The sequence below is a fragment of the Gorilla gorilla genome, chromosome 6 (assembly GCF_029281585.2).
Source record: "Gorilla gorilla gorilla isolate KB3781 chromosome 6, NHGRI_mGorGor1-v2.1_pri, whole genome shotgun sequence".
NCBI lineage: Eukaryota > Metazoa > Chordata > Mammalia > Primates > Hominidae > Gorilla > Gorilla gorilla.
Window position 1 is genome coordinate 112,191,526 of NC_073230.2, and position 21,502 is coordinate 112,213,027.

The 21,502-nt window shown below is 52.6% G+C and overlaps 2 protein-coding genes across 5 annotated transcripts in view; one reads left to right on the forward strand and one right to left on the reverse strand.

The window, feature by feature from the left end:
• Nucleotides 1-21,502, forward strand: part of LOC101136273 (drebrin-like protein) — a 27,580-nt gene continuing 6,078 nt past the window's right edge. The window contains exons 1-5 of one of the 3 annotated variants that reach the window (XM_055392548.2): nt 1-579; nt 5,968-6,023; nt 7,806-7,918; nt 8,872-8,946; nt 12,767-12,913. In XM_055392548.2, coding sequence (XP_055248523.1) covers nt 497-579; nt 5,968-6,023; nt 7,806-7,918; nt 8,872-8,946; nt 12,767-12,913 — 474 coding nt within the window. In that variant the 5' untranslated portion in view covers nt 1-496. Of the gene's footprint in view, nt 580-5,967; nt 6,024-7,805; nt 7,919-8,841; nt 8,947-12,766; nt 12,914-21,502 lie in introns of all 3 variants that reach the window. The other 2 variants (XM_055392547.2, XM_063708691.1) reach the window with 2 other exon arrangements.
• On the reverse strand, nt 12,934-18,583 carry LOC115935248 (uroplakin-3b-like protein 1). 2 transcript variants are annotated; one of them, XM_055392546.2, is made up of 6 exons: nt 18,265-18,583; nt 16,254-16,415; nt 15,846-16,056; nt 14,780-14,856; nt 14,371-14,491; nt 12,934-13,291 (listed from the first exon to the last, which is right to left on the reverse strand). In XM_055392546.2, the coding sequence occupies exons 1-6, from the start codon at nt 18,374-18,376 to the stop codon at nt 13,183-13,185; spliced, it is 792 nt and encodes a 263-aa protein (XP_055248521.1). In that variant the 5' UTR covers nt 18,377-18,583; the 3' UTR covers nt 12,934-13,182. The 2 variants fall into 2 exon arrangements, with proteins under 2 accessions (XP_055248521.1, XP_063564760.1); XM_063708690.1 differs by lacking the exon at nt 18,265-18,583 and having other exon boundaries at nt 16,254-16,987.

Consider the following 21,502-nt stretch of genomic DNA (forward strand, 5'->3'; position numbering starts at 1 on the left):
TTCTTTCACAGATCAAACTGTTGAGGGTCCACAGACAGGCTGAAGACCTCGTCTGGAGGGAGACTGCAGTGAACCCAAGATCTTTCAAATAAGCGCATCGACATAACAAGATTTAGAAAAGAATAAGCACGGTGCTGTGAGAGCAGCTAGCGGGGGCTGGACTGGGTCCCCGCGGCCAGGCTTCCAAGTCGAGCTGCCGTTTGGGTGGGACCAGAAGACGGGCTAGTCTGCGCCCCAGGATCCCTCCCTGAGGACAAACAGAAGGCCGGGTCCTCCCTTCTCCCGCTTGTCCTTCGGCATTCGCGGGACCTGCAAGCTAGACCAGCTGGCCGGACGCCTCGCTAGGACCCGCGGGTGCGGCTGGCCCCTGCCATTTCCGCTTCCTGCCGTGGGGCGGGGTTTCCGGTTGTCGGAGGCGAGGCTTGTGGGCTGTCAAAGGGGCGGCCCGGCCCGGCCCGGAAGCTACAGCAGCGGCGCGGAGACTGCGGGGCGGGCCATGGCGGCGAACCTGAGCCGGAACGGGCCAGCGCTGCAGGAGGCCTACGTGCGGGTGGTCACCGAGAAGTCCCCGACCGACTGGTGGGCGGCGAGACGGGCCAGGGTCGGGCCAGGGGCTGCCTCAGGGGTGGGTCTGTCTGGGGCGAGCGGGGGACTCGGGGGGAGCGGGAGCGCGAGCGCGGAGCGGCGCCCAGGCAGGTGGCCTGCGGCTTACCTGTCTGCCCCTCCACACCGCAGCAGGAGTGGTGTCTCACCCTCCTGACCCCTTGCCCCGCCGATCGTGAACAGGTTAAACCCGGCTTGGGGGGACCCAGTGAGTCCCCGCCCCTCCCCCTGTCGCTCGCCACCCACTGTGGGCTCCGCGGGCTTCCATGTTGGATCCTCGGCCTGGTCGTGCTTGCTAGCTTCGCCAGGTTCTTCTTTCCAGTCCTGGGACTTCCCTGGAGAAGGGTCCTGCACAGCCCTCTCTGAGAAGGCGGAAGCCACGCCCGTTTTTTTGCAAACGCTGTGTTCGGGGATGGGCATTTGAGAGCGGCCTGGCAGCCGGGCTGTGAATGTGAGCCCTGCCCTGGGGGCTTCAGACGAGGAGCTCAGGGATCTGGGTTCTTGGCTGTCTGTGAACGTGGACTTCAGAACTTTCGTTTCTCCAAAAAGTGTACTCTTTCTTGTGCCTGAGCCATGGGAAGATGTACGAAAGTAGGATGCTCGCTATCTATTTGGAAAAGGTCCCATTTTCCCTCTACCACCCAAGATATCCTCACTTTCCCCTTTGCTTAAATTGTTTTCACTGACCAGTTTTGAGAAATCCCAGTTCTGAGAAATATGCTGAGTATGGTGGGCTAAGGTGACCAACTTTGGGGAATAGAAACTGGGCCTTGGAGTCTGAGTCGTGGTGGGGCCACACTGTGGTCAGCACTGAGGCCCTCCCAACTGTCTTCCCCTTGTGTGGGGGCCATCTCCACTTGTGTAAGTGCTTTCTCATCTCCTCTGCTCTCCCTAGTGCCCAGCACAGAGCGGCTTTTATGCAGTGTACTATTGTGACCCTGAGGATGTTATGGCTTTGCCTTTTCCTCAGCCCTGGGCCATTAGGGGAAGAGCTTTAGAACACCAGTTGCTTGGTTCTGTGGGGTCTCTGTAGACTCTCCTGTCAGGTCTGGGTGCCCTGGATGGCACTTATGCCAAACAGCACATCTTCTGTTTGGGAGGCATCTAAAGAAGGATATCTCGTCACTTCCTTGGTAGGGTTTTCTGCCTGCTTTATAATCCCTCAGATTTACCCACGTCAGTCAGTGTTATTTTTCTCAGGAGAGTTTCTAGATGTCAGCCCTCTGTTTTGCCTCTCTCCTATTCCTGTTCGTGTTTCTCTTAGACCTCTCCTGTTACTTCAAACCCAGTAAAAAGTATCTCTGCAATGAGTGCCCCATTTTCATGTCCACATCATACCACTTGGCTTTAGAACCCAGAAGAATCTTTGCCCCTCTTCAGCCCTGCCAAATTAAAGATTTTGCTTCTTAGCATGCTCTTGATCACTCTGTTTACCCTGGCAGACTTACCTAGGAGCTTCCTGGCACTCCTGATCTATCTCCCTTCCAGGTCTCTCTTCATCATCAGTCTTCTCAGGAACCATCACTGGTTTGGGATGATGCCTCCCAGCCCACCTGGCAGTTTGGGCTTCCCTCTTCAGACCTCCTGTGTTCCTAGCCTTTTCTTGGGCTGCTTACGAGAGCTGTCTGCTACCACTACTGGCCCGGTACTTACCCACCCCATCTACTCTCTGTCCCTCATGAGGGTTGTGGAGCCTCCTGTTTCCCCTCATGAAGTCAGAACCCACCCATCTCACTGGACTCATCTGCCCAGACAGCCATGCTATGCTCCCTCCCTACCTCCAGGCTCCTGCAGCACTACAGGTTGTGTCACTCAGCAGCATAACCCACTGACCTCCACCCTCATCGTCACAGCCATTAAGGTAGTTACTCAGCAGATACTGTGTGGCAGATTCCTGCACACTGCGGAAAAATATCTGGACCATGTCACTTCCGTGTCTGTAACTCTACAGTGGCTTCCTGTTGCATGTTGAATAAAGCCTAGACTCCTTGCCCTGCTGATGCCCTGCATGACCCAGAACCTACCACCCCTTTCATTTACCACACTGTGGCCACACCTGTTTGTCACCACTCTGGCCGTCTTTCTCTTCCTCAAACTTACAAGCTGGTTCCTCTTCAGAGTCCTTGCTCTGCTGCTTCCTCTGCATGGAGCACACTTTTTCCACATTGTCCCAGGTGGCTCCCCAGCCTTCACTTCTTGGCCCCGAGGTTGCCTTCTCAGAGAGGCCTTCCTTGATTCCTAGCTCCTTGTTTGTAGGCACTTTTTCCCATCTTTCTGTTTGACTTCCTTCAGACACATGCCAGACACAAAATATGCTGGAAATCCTTATGGATTTTCTTGTCACCTTTATCTCTTACTAGAAGGGGTGGGGTGGGCTCTGTCTCTGTCCTCGGTGCTTGAGGCACAGTTGTTACATGTGGCAGATGCTTAGATGAAGGATGGACCGAGTCATACAGAAAAAGTGGTAGAGATATCAGAGGAAGAAGAGGTGGTCTCTAGTTTGGTGGGTCATAAGAGGTTTCACACACACAGTGCTGGCATTGGGGAGGGCAGATAGAGTGGGGAGCAACCATGACATCAGCTCTCCATCTTGGCTGTCTCCCGCCCCTGCTTACTCCGTATCTTGGCATGGTTTGTTCTCACCTGGTTCATGTGTCACCTTCAGCACCTGCTTCACTCTCTAATAGTACGTTAGTGTTAGGTGTGTGTTTTTTCTTCCGTTAGAAAGTAAGTTCCATGGGCAGGACCTTTTAGGGATTGTTCATAGCTGCATTCGTTAACTAGTAAGCAGTAGGCTCTCAGTACTTATTTTCAAAGGCATGATTGAATTATAAGATGCTTGACACTCCATATGCCTTGCTGTTCAGAGGCCAGTGCACCATGTTTTTTCATGTTGATTTGAAACTTCCTTCGCCCTTCTTTCAAAAGGCCTCTGAACTGGGAATGAGCCTCTGCGCTGGGAACATTCTTAAAGGTGGCCTGGGGTAGAGAGGGATCAAGTCAGAGGGATAGGTGGCAGGCATTGAGCTTGGCTCTTATATTAGCTGCTGAGTCCCTTTTTTTTTTTTTTTTTTTTGAGACAAGAGTCTTGCTCTGTTGCCCAGGCTGGAGTGAAGTGGCACGATCTTGGCTCACTGCAACCTCTGCCTCCCAGGTTCAAGTGATTTTCCTGCCTCAGCATCCCAAGTAGCTGGGATTACAGGCACCCACCACCACACCCAGCTAATTTTGTATTTGTAGTAGAGACGGGGTTTCCCATGTTGGCCAGGCTGGTCTCAAACTCCTAACCTCAGGTGATCCGCCCGCCTCGGCCTCCCAAAGTGCTGGGATTACAGGCATGAGCCATCGCAGCTGGTTGAGTCCCTTCTTGCAAGAGCTGGGTTGAGCTGCCATCTTCTGTTACCTGCTGCTTGTGCCAGCTTGCTATCTTCTGGGAGCCAGGGCTTTGTGGCCATCAAGAGGAATGGGCTTCTTTCCTCCAGGGAGTTCCCCCAGCTCATGCTGGCAGTGTGCCACCTCCCAAATCTTTCTCTTGTTTTTCTGTGTTCTTTTCTCTAGTTCCTTTTCTCTGAGTGTTTCTCATTCAGTGTTTCTCTCCTGTATTCTGTCTCCCCTCCTGGTAAGGAGTGCCTTTTCCCGGAGGCCTGTCTCCTCCCTACCAACCAGATCCACTGGGCCTGGGTCTAATTTCTTCCATTTTTCTCAGGCATAAGTATCTCTGCCCATTGGCACTGGCAAAGCCCTGGGGAAGCCAAATTGAAGCTGATTTGGTTCCTGTCCGACTGTTTATCCCTGGAGCTTCTGTCTGGCCTGCCTCAGCAGGCCTGTGCTTTAGAGCCTGGGGAGATGACACACACTGGACTGGGTTTTGCCTTTGACTTATAGTCCAGTGGGTCAGTGCCTCCAGCCCATGTCCAGCAGCCCTGCTGGGGATGTTGAGTTGCTGCAAGGTTCACGCTATTAGCAAGCCAGAATGAATCTTTACCAGAGTTTTGTTTTTGTTTTTGTTTTTAAGAGTTGGGGTTTCACTCTGTTGTTTGGGCTGGAGTACAATGGCATCATCATGGCTCACTGTAGCCTCGACCTCCCAGGCTTAAGCAATCCTCCCACCTCAGCCTCCCGAGTAGTTGGGACTACAGGCATATACCACTACGCCTGGCTGATTTTTGTATTTTTGGTAGAGACAGGGTCCCACCATGTTGCCCAGGCTGGTCTCAAACTCCTGGGCTCAAGCGACCCTCCTGCCTCAGCCTCCCAAAGTCCTGGGATTACAGACATGAGCCACCACACCTGGCCCAGAGTTCTGTTCTTTTTTTTGAGACGGAGTCTCACTCTGTTGCCCAGGCTGGAGTGCAGTGGCGCGATCTTGGCTCACTGCAAGCCCCGCCTCCCAGGTTCATGCCATTCTCCTGCCTCAACCTCCTGAGTAGCTGGGACTACAGGTGCCTGCCGCCACGCCCAGCTGATTTTTTGTATTTTTAGTAGAGATGGGATTTCACCGTGTTAGCCAGAATGGTCTCGATCTCCTGACTTTGTGATCCACATCTGCCCGCCTCGGCCTCCCAGAGTGCTGGGATTACAGGCGTGAGCCACTGCACCCAGCCCAAAGTTCTTATGAATAATCTTTCAGGAAAAGAAAGCCATGGCCCCATGTCACCCATGGAGAGATAAGGCTCTGCTAGATAGAAAACTTGCTCATGGGTACCTGTCCGTGAGGGGCTTGGCAGGTTCATGGCTTTTAACTGTGTGATTTCATGTCGTGTCATTCCTTTGTGGTTTCTGATAAACACAACCTGTGGTAGTCTGTGTTTACCAAAGAGTCTCAAGCCTGGAAGGACCTGCTGCCCTACCTACCAGGCTTCACTGGAGCCAGGGCAGACGTGCACAGGAGTGGTGGGCAGCCTTCCAAGGGGCCCAGTGTGTGTATTTCTCCGACTTGCTTCTCCTTTTGGGTGCTCTGGGTTCAGGAATATGTAGATATGTTTTGTCTCTTCAAATCCGTATACCTAGTGGCCAGGTGAGTATTTGACACATGAATGTATAGCAGTCATTGGGAAACTCCACAGCTCATGTTTTCCTCATAGTAGATGTGTGCTCCCATCTCCATGGCTTTGTCCCTCACAACCCCCACCCCATGGTAAGTCAGGCCAGTGTCCTCCCAGCTGCAGAGCTGAGAAGGCTGCACAGTTGCCTACTGAGAACCTGCCTAGTGGGTCAGAGCAAAGTGAGAACGGGCCTGTGCCCACCCACAGTGTTACTGTCGGCCCAAGCTCTTTGGGATGTAGTGGAAAGTCATGGTGGATGCGGTGAGGAGAGATGGAACCCAAGGTGCTGGCTACAGAGCTCACTTGTGTTTCGTTTCAGGGCTCTCTTTACCTATGAAGGCAACAGCAATGACATCTGCGTGGCTGGCACAGGGGGTGAGTATGACTCCAAATGGACTCGGGGACACCAGGAGGTAGGAGGGTGACGTGTGCAAAGGAGAAAGGATTGTGACCATCAGCAGTCCATCTCAGCTGGCATTTCAGCTACTGCACAGGAAGAAGGGGACTCTATCACACAGGTGGCCTCTGCCAGTGGCTCAACACCTTCCTCCACTGAGGGTGGGAAGTGGGCCGGACCTGCCTCCTGCAGACCCACCCTACTTTAACTCTGTTGGGGGTTCCCTGACCCCTTGATCAGTACATGAGCCAACAACGGGCAGGACCGGGGGTCAGCGCACTCAGCTGTCTTGGTCCACTGAGCCACATGGGGCTTCCAGTGCTCACTGGCCACTTCTGGCAGGCCTTAGGTTTCAGATATGTGTAAGTGAAAACATTCCTCCTTGGTTCTCCTTTCCTCTGGGTGCAGGGGAGTGCTTTCTCTTTGTCTACTTGGGGAGAGCTGAGAGGGAAACAGGCCTCTCCAGCTTGTGGGCAGCCTGCGTTGGGAGCTGCAGTGGGAAGCTCACCAGTCCCAGAACTGGTGCTGGTGGAAAGAAAGTCCACAGACATATCTTTTTCTCCCTTTGTCCTGCCCTGGTCTTGTGCCGAGTGCTTGCAGGGGCCCCATCCTCACTGGGAGAGGCAGTATCACTGCAGATAGTCACGGGGGAGGCTCTGGGGGTCTCTACAGGAAGGACAGGCTCTTGGCCAGCACAGAGCAGAGGTTGTCAGGGTAGGCTTGGTCAGAGTGTGACCTGTGGGCCCCCCAGCTGACACCCGTGACTGCTCCTCCTCCAGAGCTTGCCTGACCCCTCCCTCTGTCCTGAGCTGGACATGGCTTCATTGTTCAATGAACACTCGGAGTGTGTTCTCCACGGTTTGATGTCTGTTGTTGGTAGAAAGCCCCTTCCTTTCACAATCTTTCTGGGAGGTGTCCCCTTTCTAGAAGGATTGCCATTGAACAGTAGACATGTGGTGTGGCAGGTGACTGGGAGTTGCAGGGATCAACAGCTTGAGAGTTTCCTGTCATCCCCAGTGGCACAGGACAGGGCTCTGCCACAAATGCAACAATTTGCTGTCCCCAGAGTGGGGCTCATGACTGCCTCCACTCATACGGAGCCCTGTAGATGAAATACCTGATCAGCTCTTCCTCCTTATAACCTGGAAAAGTTTGTGGGGGCTAAGCCTCAGTGTCAGGGAGAATCGTTTAGAGCTGCCCACTCCTGCGCTCCCCCGTCCCCATCACCCTCTCTTCTGGAGTCTGAGGACTGAGCCAGTTACGCCACTGCAGGATGTTCAATCTGGTCTGGCCGTCTGGGCGGCCCTGGAGCTTGAGCAGACACAGGTGCAGGCAGTGGTGACTCTACAGGCCCTGCTATTCCGGGCCCTTTTGCAAGGTTGCGGCAACAATAAAATTTTGACGTAGACATCCTCCATTTGGAAGTCTGGTGGCTGGTTTGCCGTTGAAATGACCCTGTTTTTATTTCCAGAATTACCTCTGGGTTTAGAGAAGCGGTTTTTAAATGAGTGTGGGTAAAAAAAATTACCTGAGGTACTTGTCAGAATCGCAGACTCCTAGGTCCCACCCAGCTCTCATCAATCAGTTTAGTGAGGGTGGTGCCCAGGACTCTGATTTTAAACATACCCCTAGAAAGATTCTGATACAGGTAGAGGTGAGAAGCCCTGGTTTAGAGGCAGCTCGGCCTCCCTTCATGGTGGGACCAGGGCCAGCAGGGAATGTCAGGGCCACCCCTGACCTTCACTGTGACTCTGCTGCAGAGGGTGGCCTGGAGGAGATGGTGGAGGAGCTCAACAGCGGGAAGGTGATGTACGCCTTCTGCAGAGTGAAGGACCCCAACTCTGGACTGCCCAAATTTGTCCTCATCAACTGGGTATGTGGAGCCTGTTTCATCTAGGTGTGACCCAGGAAACCCCATTGTCTTCTTTCCTGTTTTGACTTGACTTCAGGAACAAAGTGTTTTACTGGCATGACTTAGTAGATCAATAGAACAGCTCTGAGCTGGTGAATGAGCAGAATAGTTGACAGATTCATTGTGGCCCAAAGAATAACTGTGGCTTTGCTATGCAGAATTCACCCTCCAAGCCTAGAGTTCTTCCTGCAAAATGGATTAAAAGCAGTCACAGGGAGTCCTTGCTCCGTGCTCTTGAGGGTGGTCGTTCTGATGGAGTAGAGAGCCTGAGGGAGTGTTTTGGAGCCTGGGAGTACAGGGACAGGGCCTCCTTGATCCCTTGGTGGGGATCAAGAAAACTCTTGAAGGCTGGGTGGGGTGGCTCACACCTGTCATCCTAGAACTTTGGGAGGCCGAGGTGGGTGGACTGCCTGAGCTCAGGAGTTTGAGACCAGCCTGGGCAACACGGTGAAACCCCATCTCTACTAAAATACAAAAAATTAGCTGGGCATGGCAGCGTGCACCTGTAGTCCCAGCTACTCAGGAGGCTGAGGCAAGAGAATTGCTTGAACCCAGGAGGCAGAAGTTGCAGTGAGCCAAGATTGCACCACTGTACTCCAGCCTGGGCCACAGAGCAAGACTCCATCTCCAAAAAAAAGAAAAAAAGAAAATTCATGAAATGCCCCCACAGCGAAAGCCGGTAGCCATCCTGCCCAGGGAGCATCCATGAGCCCCTTGGAGGCATGGGAACTTACCTCACCCATGTGATGCAGTCAGAAGAATAGGTTCTGCTTTGGGGGTTGCAGTTTTCTCTTTTCTGGGACACAGGGTAGATGTTGGGTCCCCAGGGAAGGGAAGTGGCTTTGGGGGAGGCCTGGGTCAACCTGGGCATCCTTGTGTTGCAGACAGGCGAGGGCGTGAACGATGTGCGGAAGACAGGCGAGGGCGTGAACGATGTGCGGAAGGGAGCCTGCGCCAGCCACGTCAGCACCATGGCCAACTTCCTGAAGGTAAGGCCAGGTGAGGCCCGCTTCACTGGGAACAGGCCTCACAGGCTTGAGGTCTCGCAGGTTCCTGGGTGCGAGCAAGTGGGAATCAGAACTGGAGTTGGGAGTGTGCTCATAGCTAATGCTCTCTGCCTGCCTTTGAGGGCATGACCAGAGGCTGCTTCACTCTCGGTCAGTGAGTGCATGGGAGGTCAGGATGTTGCCAGGGCCACCTACAGGCCTGCCTCAGTGGGGCAGGATAAAGGACTATGCTGGAGCTGGTGCCGTGAGAAGGGTAGGCCCTGGTTCTGTTTTGTTTTATGATCCCTCTAAATAGTTTAGTAATACCGTCAGGATTTGGAGGAAGGGGAGAGTGCCCACCATCTTAGCACGCATGTGCCCTTTTGATGCATTCCTTTCCAGCCCCCTCTACATGGAGTTATGTCAGTCCTATAATAGAACCTTTTTAAATTTTAAAAACTATTTGTAACAAAAGCATTTGTTGGTCACTTGTCAGGTAACTTTTTGCATTTCTCTGGCAAAGGAGACTCAGAATTTTGATTTCTCGTTCTGCCAACATTTCTTCAGCTATACCTCAGTTTCCATCTAGGAGCTGATAAGAGAATTCCCAGCTTATCAATATACAGGTTTGAGTATCCTTTATCTGAAATGCTTAGGACCAGAAATGTTTTGGATTCTTTCAGATTTGGGAATGTTTGCAGTTCAGCATCCAAAATCCGAAATTCTCCAGAATCTGAATTTTTTTTTTTTTTTTTTTTTGAGACGGAGTCTCGCTCTGTTGCCCAGGCTGGAGTGCAGTGGCGTGATCTCGGCTCACTGCAAGCTCTGCCTCCCGGGTTCACACCATTCTTCTGCCTCAGCCTCCCGATTAGCTGGGACTGCAGGCACCCGCCACCAGGCCCAGCTAATTTTTTGTATTTTTAGTAGAGACAGGGTTTCACTGTGTTAGCCAGGATGGTCTTGATCTCCTGACCTCATGATTCACCCGCCTTGGCCTCCCAAAGTGCTAGGATTACAGGCGTGAACCACCACGCCCAGGCCAGAACCTGAGATTTTTTGAGTGCTGACATAATGCTTAAAGGAAATGTTCATTGGAGCAGTTCAGATTTCGGAATTTTAGGTTAGGGATGCTCAACCTGTGTAGTAACAGTGAATGAGGTCATGGGTCTGGCTTCTCATGAAGAAATCATTGGCTTACTTTTTGTAGAAAACATGCATGGCATTCTTTTATCAGAGTTTTTTTTATTGTTTTGTTTTTTGTTTGTTTGTTTTGAGACAGAGTCTCACTCTGTCACCCAGGCTGGAACGCAGTGGCACGATCTCGGCTCACTGCAACCTCTGCCTCCCAGGTTCAAGTGATTTTCCTGCCTCAGCCTCCTGAGTAGTTGGGATTACAGGTGCCTGCCACCATGCCCGGCTAAGTTTTCTATTTTTAGTAGAGATGGTGTTTCCCTGTGTTGGCCAGGCTGGTCTGGAATCCCTGAGCTCAAGTGATCTGCCCTCTTCAGCTTCCCAAAGTGCTGGGATTACAGGCGAGAGCCACCGCACCTGGCCCAGAGTTTTTATAAATTGATATATGATAGTTGTACATATTTTTTGCATACATGTCATATTTTGATACCTGTATACAATGTATACGATGAATCAGGGTAATTAGCATGTTCAACACCTCAAACATTTATCTTTTCTTTGTGTTGGGAACATTACAATTTTTCTCTTCTAGCTAATTTGAAATACACAAAATTATTGTTAACTATAATTTCCCTTCTGTACTATTGAATACTAGAATTTATTCCTTCTATTTAACTGTACTTTTGTACCTGTTAAGCAACTTCTCTTCATTTTCTCTCCCCCATGCCCTTCCCAGCCCCTGGTAACCAGCATTCTACTCTCTCCCTCCATGATACCCACTTTTTTAGCTCCCACATGAGTGAGAACATGCAATACTTGTCTTCTGTGGCTGGCTTATTTCCCTTAACATCATGACCTCCAGTTCCATCCATGTTGCTGCAAATGACAGGATGCCATTCTGTTTTATGGCTGAATAATATTCCCTCATGTTTATATACTAAATTTTCTTTACCCTTTCATCCATTGATGGATGTTTTGGTTGATTCCGTATCTTGGCTATTGTTAATAGCGCTGAACTTCAGAGTTGGATATATCCCCAGCAGCTGGATTGCTAGATCATATGGTAGTTCTGCTTTTAGTAGGACTAAAATACTGTTTTAAAAACCATACTGTTGTCTAGGCGCGATGGCTCATGCCTGTAATCCCAGCACTTTGGGAGGCCAAGGTGAACAGATTACCTGAGGTCAGGAGTTCAAGACCAGCCTGGCCAACATGGTGAAACCCCGTCTCTACTAAAAAAAATACAACAATTAGGCAGGTGTGGTGGCGGGCACCTGTAATCCCAGCTACTCAGGAAGCTGAGGCAGAGAATCTCTTGAACCTGGGAGGTGGAGGTTGCAGTGAGCCGAGATTGTCCACTGCACTCCAGCCTGGGCAACAGAGTAAGACTCTGTCTCAGAAAAAAACCCAAAAAACCATACTGTTTTTGTAATGGCTGTACTACTTTACATTCCTACCAACAGTGTATAAGAATTTCCCTTTCTCCACATCCTTGCTAGCATTTATTTTTTATGTTTTTTATAATAGCCATTCTAACTGTGGTGAGATGATAGCCCATTATGGTTTTGGTTTGCATTTCCCTGATGATGTTTAGTGATGTTGAGCATTTTTTTGTATGTAGTTAGCCATGCGTATATCATCTTTCGAGAAATATCTGTTAAGGTCTTTTGCCCATTTTAAAATCAGATTATTATTTTTTTGCTACTGAGTTGTTTGAGTTCCTTATATATTCTGGTCACTAATTCCTTGTCAGATGGATAGTTTGAAGATATTTTCTCCCATTCTGTAGGTTGTCTGTTTACTTTGTTGATTGTTTCATTTGCTGTGCAGAAGCCTTTTAGCTTGATGTAGTCCAATTGGTTGATTTTTGCTTTTGTTGCCTGGGCTTTTGAGGTCTTAACCCAAAAAAAATCTTTGCCCAGATCAATGTCCAGGGGCATCTCTCCAATGTTTTCTTTGAGTAGTTTCATAGTTTCAGGTCTTATATTTAAGTCTTTTTAACCCATTTTGAGTTTTTTTTAAATATGGTAAAAGATGAAGATTTAGTTTCATTCTTCTGCATATGGATATCCAATTTTCCTAGCCCTGTTTATGAAAGAGACCGTCCTTTCCCCAGTGTATGTTCCTGTCACCTTTGTTAAAAATGAGTTGGCTGTGTGTGTGGGTACTCTGTTAGTTTCCATTGTTGTATGTGTCTGTGTTTATGCCTGTACCATGCCGTTTTGCTTACTGTAGTTTTGTAGTTTAATTTGAAATCAGGTAGCGTGAAGCCTCCAGCTTTGTACTTTTTGCTTTGGATTGCTTTAGCTATTCAGGGTCTTTTGTGGCTTCCAGATGGCATTTAAAATTAGTTTTCATTGATTAGAAGGAAGGCCTTTGATGCAAATTATGCCTGGGCTGTCTATTGATACACAGCAGGGAACAGCTACAGAAGGAACCACTGGATAGCACAGTGGAGGTCAAGGGTCTCACGTGAACTGGGACAAGAATGAGGGGTTTGCTCCAAGTTGGTTTGTTTGAGCCCTTGAGGGGAACTCATGCCTCAGTTTTCAGCAGCCAGACAGGTGCCTTCTGGTTTCCTGATTCCAGTCCTGTGTGGTATAGTAGTGGCCCGTGCTGTGTGGACTGACAGGAGTTTGGCCCATCTCCTGGGCTTGCAAAGCCCTTCTTTCAAGTGCTGCTCCTGCTGCAGGGGACCCATGTGACCATCAACGCACGGGCTGAGGAGGATGTGGAGCCTGAGTGCATCATGGAGAAGGTGGCCAAGGCTTCAGGTGCCAACTACAGCTTTCACAAGGAGAGTGGCCGCTTCCAGGACGCGGGACCCCAGGCCCCAGTGGTGAGTGCTGCTTGCCCATCGCCAGCCCTTTTGTTGCTCAGGGCCTGAGGGCAGGGGGCCAGGAATATGCACTTCCCAGCACCTGGGCTGGCTGGGCCCATGCCTGCTTAGTTTCTGCAGATGGTAACCCCTGAGCTGTGGTGATTGCCCACTGACCAGATGAGCAGGAATAGCCCTCTGACCTTGCCTAGGGATTGGACTAGCTGTTCTGGAGCCTTCCTCTGGAGCCCAGCCTGTGTGGAGGGACACGTGGGCCCCTCTGGAACCCCTCAGGAAGCCCCCTCGGCGGGAGTGCTGAACGCGAGGTGCGTGGTGTATCTTCTCACACTCCCTGCCTCCTCTGGGCCTGATAGGGAAGTGCTCCTGCAGCTGTTGAAGCTTGGGAGGGGAGGAGAGAGGGAGAGATGATGGATGCTGAAGAAAGGCTCTGGCCGAGATCCCACAGCCATTGGCTAGCGTGCTCTGACCCATCGCATAGGGGAAACTGAGACTCCACTGGCCGGGCAGAATTAACCAAAGGGACTGAGGCGATTCCTTCAAACCTCACAAATCTAGCTCATTGCTCCTGCTCCCCATCACTCTCCCCCTCCACCCTCCACACCTCAGGACCCCGCTCAAACATTATCTGCCTGTCTCCCCTGATCAAAACCCACTCCTGGCTCCCATAGGCTGCAAGATACAGCCCAGTTCCTCAGCTAGGCACCTGGGGCCCCTGGCCTGGCCTGGCCGCATGCACCCCTCCTGCCCCTCCTGCCCCCACACCTCCCCACCCCCTTTTTAGTCACTCCCTCTCCCCCTCCTCCCCAAATCCCACCAGGGCTAGGTCTCCCCTTTTCTCTAGGAAGCCTTGTGGACACTCTCTGTGCCCCAGGCTCAGGCACCTGAGCTCTGTATGAAACCCTGACACCTCCCCTTTTTTTTTTAAATGGAGTCTCACTCTATCACCCAGGTTGGAGTGCAGTGATGCAATCTCAGCTCACTGCAACCTCCACCTCCCAGGTTCAAGCCATTCTCCTTCCTCAGCCTCCTGAGTAGCTGGGATTACAAGCACGTGCCACCACACCCGGCTAATTTTTTGTATTTTTAGTAGAGCTGGGGTTTCACTATGTTGGCCAGGCCGGTCTTGAACTCCTGACCTCAGGTGATCTGCGGGCCTCAGCCTCCCAAAGTGCTGGGATTACAGGCGTGAGCCACCGCACCCGGCCTGTATGGCGTCTTGAGGCAATGCTCAGAGCTTGGTGTGAAAGCAATTCACCTCCTCCTTGGGCGCCTCCACGACTGGGGTGTCCGCAGGCGGCACCCACTTGCAATCCCAGATGCTGCCACCAGGGGGTGCACAGTGCCCGCTTGGAAGGTGGGCAGGGGCGGGCGGGGAGGAACTAGAGAGGGAGGGGGTTAATGCCCAAGGGCCCCGCCCCTCCCAAGAGGCGTGGGCGGTCTCAGCCCGGTCCACTCACCAGGTGTATATGAGCACAGCCAGGAGGACCGTGAGGAGGACGGCCAGGAGGATAGACAGGATGGCGATGATGACCACGGTGCCCGGGCTCTGGGGGCCGGGGACAGCCCGAAGTGCCTGGGCTGAGGGCAGTGATGGGGGCCGCACAGGCGGGCAGGAAAAGAAATTTTATCTGACCGGAAGGGGCCCTTGGGCAGAATCCAGACCAATCACCGCCCTGCCTCCCCTACCACCACCCAGGCCTGGGGGAAGGGGGTGGCTGGGGGAGGGGCGCCTGCAGATTGCAAGATGGTTGGCTGCCTCTGACTGAGTGGTGAGCTGACCTGTTCCCCCAGCCCATCCTCAGTCCTCAGGACCCCCAGGCCCCAGCCCCCTGCCCCTACTGTTTGACCGGAGCCTCTGGCCCCTACCTTGCTGCAAGCGAGTGTCGCTGGACCACTTTGTTTCAGCCATGGGTCCTTCGTCATTCATCACCAGGAACTTCACCCTGAATGGGAGACCCAGCATTGGCCATGGGGGTCCCCCGGAGTCCTGAAACCATCAGACTTGGTGCCTGCAAGTCTGTCCCCTGGAGTCCCAGGCCCTGGCGAGAGCAGCCTGGGGAGGGGGCCGGAGGCTGGGGCGAAAGAGCCCAACAGAATGGGTTCAAATCTAGGTGTGACATTTCCAGTGGTGTGACGTCCCTCCCCCTCTCTGGGCTTCTGTGTCCTCATTTGGGAAAGGTAGGGGGCAAGTATTAGATCTCTCAGAACTGAACATGCGTGAATCAAGCATTTAGTGAGGGGAGACCCTGTCTGGATGGAGAGACGCCACCTGAGTGGTCCACACGGCCTGTGGGGACTGGGGCTTGAGGTGGGGAACCTTCTGCTCGAGAAAAGCAGGATAGGCCAGGCATGGTGGCTCACGTCTGTAATCCCAGCACTTTGGGAGGCCAAGGTGGGCAGATCACTTGAAGCCAGGAGTTGAGACCCGCCTGGCCAACATGGTGAAACCTCATCTCTACTAAAATTACAAAAATTAGCCAGGCATGGTGGCAGGTACCTGGCCAACATGGCGAAACCCTGTCTCTACTAAAAATACAAAAATTAGTCGGGTGTGGTGTCAGATGCCTGTAATTCCAGCTACTCGTTAGGCTGAGGCTGGAGAATCGCTTGAACCCGGGAGGCACAGGTTGCAGTGAGCCGAGATCACACCACTGTACTCCAGCCTGGGTCACAGAGCAAGACTCCATCTCAAAAAAAAAAAAAAAAAAAAAGAATAAGAAGAAGAAAAGGAAAAAAAAAAGAAAAGAAGGATAATTCATGTAATTCATGAAGGCCTCCCCAGCCCCTGCCTGCTGCTTCCTCTTCCGTTTGGCCAAGCAGGAGCAGGGGACCCAGGCATCCTGCTGGGGCCCTGGTGAGCCTCGTAGGAGCTGCCCCAGGCTCTGGCTTGGGTGCATGCGGGCAGGAGCCAGGGCCTGGCAGAGCCGCTCACCTGTAGGGGCCGGGTCCTGGTAGGGGATGGTTGCAGCCAATTTTTGTTTGTTGGCAGTGGGTATCATTGCCGACGCGGAGGATGTGGAGCTGGCCTCTGGCCTGGTACAGCGCCCGGTTGGCCCTCAGTGTGAAATAGTAGCCCCTCTGGGAGAAGTTGGCGGGAGCAGGGATGTCCTGGTTTGTCCGTGGGGCCGTGAAGCTCTGGGTGGCTAAGGGTGGCACCATGGTCAGATAGGTCACACAGCAGGATCCCACCCTCACCTTACCAAGCCTGACAGCCCTCCCCGGCCCCATCCCCTGCAGCACCTGCTCCCTGCATCTCCCTGCAACACACCCGCTACCGCCCTTAGGCCCGCAGGCCCATTTCACATAGGGAAAACCGAGGCCTGGCCCCAGCAGCACCCACCGTTGCTGAGGGCCACCACCAGCCAGATGGTATCCAAGTCAGAGATGTTGTGGCTGCTGAACTGGCCTAGAGGCTGCTCCAGAGTGAAGGTGGACAGGGTGAGCCTCCCCGCCAGGGTGTCATTTGAGAGCTGGGGCACATAGCTGATGTGCTCTGGGGCAGCTGGAAGGGGAGGGCAGAGAGGAGAGGCCAAATGGGGCAACCAAGCCCCAACAGCTCTGGTCTCCCCCCGCCCAGATCCAGACTTAACATGGGAGCCCCAAGTTACGGGCACTTCCTGGGAGGTCAGGTCCGGTATGAACCAGGAAGCTTTCCCGGCAACTCTATGCCCCATGGGCATGGGTGGGAGGCCTGAGTCCAGCCCCTGGCCCCTCTCTTAGGAGCCTACTGGGGGTGGGCACTGTGGGAGGTCTAGGACAATGGCGGCATGGGAGGTCCCACCCTGGCGGTAGGCACAGTTCTCCCGGGCCGGGCCATGTTGGGATGGAACTGGAATTTGGGAGCAGCCTGACCCTAGGCTGAACTCTGCTCCCGACATGCCCAGTGACCTCCAACTTAAGTCCCTCCAGCTCCACCCACATGGTCTAGGTTGTTTTGCTTGATGAGAGGATGCGTGGCTTGGCAGGGGTCGGGGGGATGGCACAGGAAGGTCCCCTTGGCTGAGACCCCAGGCTGGGACACAGACTGCCCAGAGGGTCCGGGGGCTCTGAAGCCAGAGCTTGGTTCCGAGTGAGTCTAGAACGTCCTCTTCAACCTGCCTGGTTCTCTGCCGCCTCCCAACATGGCCCCAAGGCATCTTCGCCTTCAGGACCAGGTCCCCCTCTCAGACTCGCACCTCATCTCTCTGGGGAAGGGTGGGGGACGAGGACAAGCTTCCCAGGTCTGTACCCCAAAGGGGACTCAGGATTGGCAACTTGGCCTGTGTCCAGCCTTGCTGGTTGGAGAGCTCAGACCTCCCCAACCCCAAATACTTGTCCAGGAGAAGCAGAACAATGGAGTGGGTTTCTATGCGAGTCTCCAGCAGCTGCCCCTGTTCAGTTCAGTTCAGTTCAACTTGATTCATTTACGTTGAATTCAACTCAACTCCAGAGGTTCAGGCTAGAGTCTTCCTTGGGGAAGGATTGTCACGATTCCTTTCTTAGAGCTCTCAGTCCTATCTCTGAAGCCCAGGGCACTCTGCGTGCAGGAGGCACTTAATGTTTAGAAAGAGAAGTGGAGGCCGGGCGCGGTGGCTCACGTCTGTAATCCCAGCACTTTGGGAGACTAAGGCGGGCATATCACGAGGTCAGGAGTTCAAGACCAGACTGGCCAATATGGTGAAACCCTGTTTCTACTAAAAATACAAAAATTAGCCAGACATAGTGGCGCACGGCTGTAATCTCAGCTACTCAGGAGGCTGAGGCAGGAGAATTGCTTGAACCCGAGAGGCGGAGGTTGTGGTGAGCCGAGATCACGCCACTGTACTCCAGCCTGGGCGACAGTGGGAGACTCTGTCTCGAAAAAAAAAAAAAAGAAAAAAAGAAAAAGAAAAAGAAAGAGAAGCAGAGCAGTCAGAGATTGGGGTTGGGGGCAGAGATTGTAGGACTGTATCTCTCAGCCTGTCCAGTTTTTCTTTTTCTTTTCTTTTTTGAGACAGGGTCTTGCTGTTTGGCCCAGGCTGGAGTGCAGTGGCGCATTCATAGTTCACTGCATGGGCTCAAGCCATCCTCCCGCCTCAGTCTCCCAAGTAGCTGGGATTACAGGTGCACTCCACCACACCCAGCTAATTAAAAACAAAAATCTTAAAAAAAAAAATCTTTTTAAAAAAAGGGGTCTTGTTATGTTGCCCAGGCTGGGCTTGCCAGAGCTTCCTGGGGACATGCATTGTCCTGGACATCTGGAAACCTCTCCTCAGGGAAAGGAAGGAGGCAGGAGCCATGTGTGAGAATTTGGAAACAAAGTAAGGTCTTGGGTCTGTCCTGCAGCCTGAGATGCAGCAGGTACCCCTGTGCCAATCCCCACCCTTACTCACCCACGTCTGTCCCAGGCTGGACACGGGTCAGTAGCAGCAACAGCGACACTAGCAGCTGGGACTGTCCCGCAGAGAGCCCTATGGCCGGGCCAAGCCTCCAGCTGTTGTCCATCTGTCTGTCCGTCCGTCTGCAGTGTCTGCAGCCCCAGAGGCTCCCCCATCTGTAGTCTGTGCTGGGCTAGGGGAAGCTGTTCCTGGCATCTCCTGCTGCCCCTCCCAGGTACCCCCTCCTCTCAAACAACTGGTTGGACAGGTTTGGGGGCAGAATCTGCCAGCCCAGTGAATCTGGCATCGCCAGGGAGGGGTCTGAAGAGAACATACAGTTGCAAGACAAGCCTGGACTACCCCCCCACCCCCACCCACCAGGAGCACCTGACCAGGGAGGAGCTGAGGAAGGAGGCGGGGCAGCCTCAGGATCCAGGCTGCCCCAGAGACAATCCCGCCAAGTCTACCCCGTGGATCTCCTTGTCCAAACAGTCCCCAATGTAGCAACTCTTCCTTTAGGACCTGAGGTGGGAGGATCACTCAAGCCTGGGAGGTTGAGGCTGCAGTGAGCCAAGATGGCACCACTGCACTCCAGCCTGGATGACAGAGTGGGACCCTGCCTCAAAAAAAAAAAAAAAAAAACCAACCTAGGAGGAGTTGGTGTCTGTTTTTGGTTCGTAGGGAGTGCCGGTCAAGCAAACTCCCTGGAGTCTCTTTTATTTATTTATTTATTTATTTATTTATTTATTTATTTATTTATTTTTGAGGCAGGGTCTCACTCTGTCGCCCAGGCTGGAGTGCAGTGGTGCGATCATAGCTCACTGCGGTCTTGACCTCCCAGGCTCAAGGTTCTCAGATTCTCAGGCCCCACCCTGGGGAAGGATGGAGGATGAGGACAAGCTTCCCAGGTCCACATGACAGAGGGACTCAGGATTGGCAGTTTGGCCTGTGTCCAGCTTTGCTGCTCAGAGAGCTCAGATCCCCACCCTCAATTCACTCCCTTGTGTGGAAGGGAGTGACCCTCACTTTCTAGCACTCACAAGGAAGAGGGCTTGGCTAAGAGCACTCAGGAGGTCAGGGCAGGACTGGGGATTAGATCACACCCAAATGCAAGCTCTGTGGCACTCCTGGTATAGCCCTGCTGTCCCCCTGTAGTCTGGCCCTGGGAGGGGGGCTCCCAGACTTCACACCCCCTCACCTCTTTATCCAGGGGACCGGCTCTCTCTTCCTCCTTCATCCCCAGCCTCTGCCAGGGCAGGGTAGTTCCTCCTCGAGACAGAAAATTACCAGATGGAAGTCCAGGCATGGTGGCTCATGCCTGTAATCCCAGCATTTTGAGAGGCCGAGGTGGGTGGATCACCTGAGGTCAGGAGTTCGAGACCAGCCTGGCCAACACGGCGAAACCCCATCTCTACTAAAAATACAAAATTAGCTGGACGTGGTGGCTTGTTCTTGTAACTCCAGCTACACAGGAGGCTGAGGCAGGAGAACCACTTGAACCCAGAAGGCAGAGGTTGCAATGAGCCGAGATCGCACCACTGCATTCCAGCCTGGGCAACAAGAGTGAAACTCCCCCTCAAAAAAAAAAAAAAAAAAAAGATGAGATGGGGCTCAGGGCAGGTGGAGCGAGACCTGTGACCACCTCTCCCCTGGATCGGGGTACTAGCGCCCGTCAGCCTGACCTTCACGCTCTAATTATGCCAGATGTCTTCATTCCGGGAAACCCAACAGATTATCACCTGTGGGCCCGATTTTTGGATGAAGAGGGGCCATTCCCTGAAGGGGACATAACTCAGTTCCCCGAGGGGATTCAGATGTTCACCTCAACTCACAAGAAAAACTTCTGGCTGGGCGCAGTGGTTCACACCTGTAATCCCAGCACTTTGGGTGGCCAAGGTGGGTGGATCATCTGAGGTCAGAAGTTTGAGACCAGCCTGACCAATGTGGAAAAACCCCGTCTCTACTAAAGATACAAAATTAGCCAGTCATGGTGGCACGCGCCTGTAATTCCAGCTACTCGGGAGGTTGAGGCACAAGAATCGCTTGGACCCAGGATGGGGAGGCCATAGTGAGCCGAGATCACACCCCTGCACTCCAGCCTGGGTGACAAAGTGAGACTCCATCTTAAAAAAAAAAAGAACAAAAACAAAAACTAGGAAGAGTTGGTGTCTGTTTTTGGTTGGTAGAGAGTGCCTTCTAGCTGTGTCCTCATATGGTGGAAGGGTCAAGGAAGCTCTCTGGGGTCTCTTTTATTTATTATATTATTATTTTTTGAGATAGGTCTCACTCTGTTGCCCAGGCTGGAGTGCAGTGGTGTGATCATAGCTCACTGCAGCCTTGACCTCCCAGGATCAAGTGATCCTCCCACTTCAGCCTCCCTAGTAGCTGAGACTGCAGGTATAAGGCACCATGCCCAGCTGATTTTTTGTTTGTTTGTTTGTTTGTTTTGAGACAGAGTCTCACTCTGTCGTTCAGGCTGGAGTGCAATGGCATGATCTCGGCTCACTGCAACCTCCACCTCCTGGGTTCAAGTGATTCTCCTGCCTCAGCCTGCTGCGTAGCTGGGATTACTGGCGTGCACAACCACTCCTGGTTAATTTTTGTATTTTTGGTAGAGACGGGGTTCGCCATGTTGGCCAGGCTGGTCTTGAACCCCTGACCTCATGTGATCTGCCTGCCTCGGCCTCCCAAAGTGCTGAAATTACAGGCGTGAGCCACTGTGTCCGGCTGCCCAGCTAATTTTTTAACTTTCTGTAGAAAGAGAGTCTTACTATGTTGGCCAGGCTGGTCTCAAATTCCTGGGCTCAAGTGATCCTCCCACCTCAGCCTCCTGAAGTTCTGGGATTCCAGGTGTGAGCCACCATGTCCGGCCTGTATAATACAATTTTTCCCTCTCTCACTCCCTTTCAAAAGGCAGTTGAAAGCAGACATCAGAATGTGGGAAGAGCTTGTTTCCCCTTTTTGAAAACACGTTCTTGCTCATCGACTCATCCTCTCCTTGGGTCCCCAGAGATGGGCAGGGCAGGTGTTATGACTAATCTCATTATATGGATGAGAAGAAACCTGGGGCCCGGCAGGGAAAGAAACTTCCTGCAGTCCCAGGGCAGGTCAGCGGCAGGGCTGGGACCCAACCCCAGGTCTCCTGTACCCAGGCAGGACTCCCTGTTTGCCTTTTTTTTTTTAATTTAATTAATTAATTTGAGATGGAGTCTCAGTCTGTCACCCAGGCTGGAGTGCAGTGGCACAATCTCGG

Excerpts from the sequence above, each read along its gene's own strand:
- LOC115935248 (XM_063708690.1), bottom strand. The coding sequence starts at position 16,593 with ATGCCCATGGGGCATAGAGTTGCCGGGAAAGCTTCCTGGTTCATACCG. Across the intron at positions 14,857-15,845 it reads CCAGGACCCGGCCCCTACAG|GGTGAAGTTCCTGGTGATGA; the intron begins GTGAGCGGCTCT and ends TCTCCCATTCAG. Across the intron at positions 13,292-14,370 it reads GCTGTGCTCATATACACCTG|CTTCAACAGCTGCAGGAGCA; the intron begins GTGAGTGGACCG and ends TCCCCTCCCAAG.